General features: G+C 33.1%; 1 protein-coding gene across 1 annotated transcript in view; it reads left to right on the forward strand.

Moving 5' to 3' along the window:
- Positions 1 to 5,192, forward strand: part of LOC106476288 (dual specificity tyrosine-phosphorylation-regulated kinase 1A-like) — a 66,477-nt gene that overhangs the window by 19,686 nt on the left and 41,599 nt on the right. Inside the window, exon 2 of the mRNA XM_022381241.1 lies at positions 1,773 to 1,909. Coding sequence (XP_022236949.1) covers positions 1,773 to 1,909 — 137 coding nt within the window. The remainder of the gene's footprint in view (positions 1 to 1,772; positions 1,910 to 5,192) is intronic.

Raw genomic sequence — 5,192 nt, forward strand, 5'->3', positions numbered from 1 at the left:
TTAGAAGAGTTGTGTAGTTCTTCTGTTGTCTTAGAAGAATTGTGTAGTTCTTCTGTTGTCTTAGAGGAATTGTGTAGTTCTTCTGTTGTCTTAGAGGAATTGTGTAGTTCTTCTGTTGTCTTAGAGGAATTTGTAGTTCTTCTGTTGTCTTAGAGGAATTGAGTAGTTCTTCTGTTGTCTTAGAGGAATTATATAGTTCTCCTGTTGTCTTAGAAGAATTGTGTAGTTCTTCTGTTGTCTTAGAGGAATTGTGTAGTTCGTCTGTTGTCTTAGAAGAGTTGTGTAATTCTTCTGTTGTCTTAGAAGAATTGTGTAGTTCTTCTGTTGTCTTAGAGGAATTGAGTAGTTTTTCTGTTCTCTTAGAGGAATTGTGTAGTTCTTCTGTTGTCTTAGAGGAATTGAGTAGTCTTCTATTGTCTTAGAGGAATTGAGTAGTTCTTCTGTTGTCTTAGAAGAGTTGTGTAGTTCATCTGTTGTCTTAGAAGAATTGTGTAGTTCTTCTATTGTCTTAGAGGAATTGTGTAATTCTTCTGTTGTCTTAGAGGAATTGAGTAGTTCTTCTGTTGTCTTAGAGGAATTGAGTAGTTCTTCTGTAGTATTAGAGGAATTGAGTAGTCTTCTATTGTCTTAGAGGAATTGAGTAGTCTTCTATTGTCTTAGAGGAATTGAGTAGTTCTTCTGTTGTCTTAGAGGAATTGTGTAGTCCTCTAAGACAACAGAAGAACTACACAATTCCTCTAAGACAACAGAAGACTACTCAATTCCTCTAAGACAACAGAAGGCCTCTAAGACAACAGAAGAACTACACAATTCCTCTAAGACAACAGAAGGACTACACAATTCCTCTAAGACAACAGAAGAACTACTCAATTCCTCTAAGACAACAGAAGACTACTCAATTTAATTGAGTAGTTCTTCTGTTGTCTTAGAGAATTGTGTAGTCCTTCTGTTGTCTTAGAGGAATTGTGTAGTTCTTCTGTTGTCTTAGAGGAACTGTGTAGTTCTTCTGTTGTCTTAGAAGAATTGAGTAGTTCTTCTGTTGTCTTAGAGGAATTGTGTAGTCCTTCTGTTGTTTTAGAGGAATTGTGTAGTTCTTCTACTGTCTTTTAGAGGAATACGAATTGTTTATAGTTCCAGTTGTTTGCGTTGCAGCTGAAAATGTACCTCATAAAACAGAAAGCTTTCAAATTCAACCCTCACGGGAGCAACAGGGTTGAAGATTGGTTTATACGTCGAGTGTAATTTGCTCGTCAGTTCCAGCTCAACATTAATCCCTCAAGTTCGAGACTTAATCAGCTCTTCTAATTTTCTCGAAATACAGATGAGCTTCCCCTTTTAAGTGGGTTGTTAGCGATTTAGAATATGCAGCATCTTTCATCAATAAATGTGGGAAGAGATGTGATGTAGGAAAATCTAGGACGTATAACAGTGTCAGTGGAAGTGACCCAGGCAACAATAAACTAGGATTCCGTTTCATCTTTTTGTCAATAACTTTCAAGTGTAGATATTATTTGCAAGAAATGGGTAAATTGACAATCTACTGTCACAGGCACACGTGGTATTAGTATATTGCCTCAAAGACTGTATGAATTATTAATGGACCAACAATGGTTAGTGAAGCGTACTCGATCATAGCTGCATATCTAAATCTATTAATTTGAATTATGAAATTTTAATCATGATTTTATAATAATTATCAAAAACCAACCAATCAAAACAGAAAAAAAAACATTATTATGTAAGTAATTTGTATTACTCTTTTTTTCACAAAGTGATAAAGTGCTGACAGCTGAGAGAACCTGGAAACTGATGGAGACTACTGATTCTCAGCCGCTGGTCACTGACCAACCCGGCGCTGACTGGGACAAAAGTGAACAAGAAAAAAAATACTTGAACCGAACATTCCAAGGTGAGGATTATGTCTTGAAAAAAAAAAAGACGAAATATTTTACATAAATGTGCATTCTCTTAAAGATTTGTTTCTTTAGAAAATACAGTCTTGGTTCTTCGGCTTGTATTTCCTTTAATATGATAAAATAACTAATACAGTTATTAAGTGCTTTATAACATAATTATCATATTTAGATACCAATACACTTTTAAGGTTTCGTAAATTTCGTAAAAAAAAATAAAACCGATTTGTTTTAATAGTGCTCACTTATATCAACTGAGGCTTTTTTTTTTGGTTGAAATTACATCTGTAAGAACAGAAACGTATTTTACGCAAAACATTATTATGTATTGAAACTTTCTCCAAATTATTTCAAGTATTTGCAAGAAAAGGTTATATATATATTTATGGTATGCATATAAAACGTACCAATATTTGAAAGTGCCTGAAAAGTACAGTAATTATACAGCTGTAAAATGTTCTTGAACATTTCAGCCATACATTTCTTACGTCAGCCATACAACCATTATGTTCAGTAACTTTTATTGAGTGTATCGTTTGTTAGTAAAGAAAAGGATGCTTGATCAATTGAATTATGATGCTACTGAAAAATAAACTCGCAGAAAAATCAACGTTTGAAATTTAATAAAATGTGTATTCCATAGGTAATTGTACAGTTACATAAATTCAATTAATGTCTCACGGAAGAACAAACAATTTAAATATAAGTTAAAACAAAAAGAAGGAAATATTGTCAACGCCATGATGTTTGGGTCTGATCCTTAATCCAATAGTCACAATTGTTATACAGTTTGATATATACATTATAGACACAAATGTTTGAAAAATAATTCTAGGCCTAATGAAAATGTCTGTATGTGGTTACTGTCGATATTTTCTGATGGATCGATACATTGATCGTCCATTGTCAGCCTCTGCAAAACACTCAACGCGCATAAGATATTGCGTGGATGGTACGGCTATCACGAAGAAGACAAACGTCATCGTTGCGTAGCATTGGATTTGATGACGTCAATTGGAAATGAGATCCTTATGTTAGAAAAATCTAATGAGCGCGGACTTTAACAGTACCAACAAGAAAACTGAGTAGCTATTGATTGAATGCGACAGTCTAATGTCTATTTTACTTCACCTTGAGGACAAAGCTGTACGCGGTTGGGAAACGTTTTTATGGACAAAACATGTATACATGTTGAACGTAGAATAAAATGAACGTATTAGAATAAATTCATTAACTGTGATTTCTTTCAGATTTAGATTTATTTTGGAATGTTTTTACAGGTTTGTAAAACATTTACGATGACCAGTGAACACTATTAACCAATGTCTTAATCGGGCCAGGACGTTTTGTAAAATATGTTTACCGCGAACATAAATACCTTATGCATTATATAATATATTTTTTGACAGTTTTGAAATGGAAATTATCATATTGTTATGTGTGAGAAATAGGTTTAGTATATTATACCGCATGATATATATATATATACATCAGTACGGAAATCTTGGTTAGTTTGATTAATAGTGTAACCTCGCCCTTCAATGCTTCGACATGATTGGTTCAAGCGCTGTGTGTGTGTGTGCTCGTGCATCAGGTGTAACATGCAGCTCGTGAAAGCTGCCCAGGACAACCGTCGAAGAAGACACGCCCGTTAACGTGGATCAATTCATCTTTCGTTTTTCTTGGGGAGTTCAGAATTTTAAAATTTCAAAGGTTATGGATAATATCTGATTTTTGCACATATAAATATCAAGTGTGAATATTACGTTCAACGTGTACGTTTTACTTTATTGTTTATTAATGTTGTTTATACGAAGCTAAAAAAACACCAGCTGTTAAAAAAAAATGGCGATAGAGTTAAAATATGATTTTTCTAGTCGTTCGTTTTAACCAAATTTCAAATGCGTAATGTTTCTCCATTTTCGAAATTAAAAAAAATTGGTGTATGGTATGTCCTCTCCTTATCTTAGAAAAACAAAGCAGGCGGAAGTGTAGATTCTGGAATATTCCTTATATAAATGTATTTATAATTACCGTGTAAAGTTTTTCAGAAATGTCTTCTTAGTAAAATGCTTAAAAAGTTGGAATTTTGCGCGGTACAGACACGGATTAAAAGACATTGAGAGAAAAAACCTTTACCAGTATCCTGTTTTGAAATGTACAAGTTTAAAGTTTTCTATTTGTTACTCAGTCAAACCTCAGTAATTCTCTGCAAAACACAAACACTTTTAATTTTACATGGATACATGACGCAGACAAACCTGAGATAATAATAGATTCTGCATTTAACGAATTATTACAAACCTGATATAATAATAGATCCTGGATTTAACGAATTATTACAAACCTGAAATAAAAATAGATCCTGGATTTAAGGAATTATTACAAACCTGAGATAATAATAGATTCTGCATTCAACGAATTATTACAAATCTGAGATGATAATAGATTCTGCATTTAACGAATTATTACAAACCTGATATAATAATAGATCCTGGATTTAACGAATTATTACAAACCTGAGATAATAATAGATCCTGGATTTAAGGAATTATTACAAACCTGAGATAATAATAGATTCTGCATTCAACGAATTATTCTCTTTCATATTTTAATCATAATTATATAAAGGTTTTTTTTTACTGTTCACTTTGAATATTGTAGACAGGAGTAATATCTTAACCAGTGAAATAGAAACAGACTTTCAATTCGAATATTAGACGATGGTTTTAGATTTAGGCCAAAAAGGAAATGAGGACACTGCAGGTTTTGTATCATCAAACATTTTTCTTGATTTCTAGTGTAAGTGATGGATATAATGCTTAGCTGCAAGACTACATAAGCTTTTCATTTGCAACTAGTAACAGTACCGAAAGAAAGGGAAAACAAATCTAAGGGTAATTTCCTTCTTATCAAATACAAGGCTGGTAGAAAATAAGTTTCGGCTACAAACGTTGAGATAATGGTAGAATCATACCATCTACAGCTTAACTAGTGGTTGAGATAATGGGAGAATAATACCATCTAAAGCTTTACTAGTGGTTGAGATGATGGGAGAATCATATCATCTACAGCTTTACTAGTGATGGAGATAATGGGAGAATCATAACATATACAGCTTTGCTAGTGGTTGAGATAATGGGAGAATCATACCATCTACAGATAATGGCTGGAGACGGCTTAAATGGGTAATGAAGAAAAACTTTAATATAAGTTTAACATGACAGCAAATGTACAACGTTTCGACAAGGTTTTGTCATCATCAGGTACACCTGATGA

This window comes from Limulus polyphemus, unplaced genomic scaffold (assembly GCF_000517525.1).
Source record: "Limulus polyphemus unplaced genomic scaffold, Limulus_polyphemus-2.1.2 Scaffold154, whole genome shotgun sequence".
NCBI classification, from domain to species: Eukaryota; Metazoa; Arthropoda; class Merostomata; order Xiphosura; family Limulidae; genus Limulus; species Limulus polyphemus.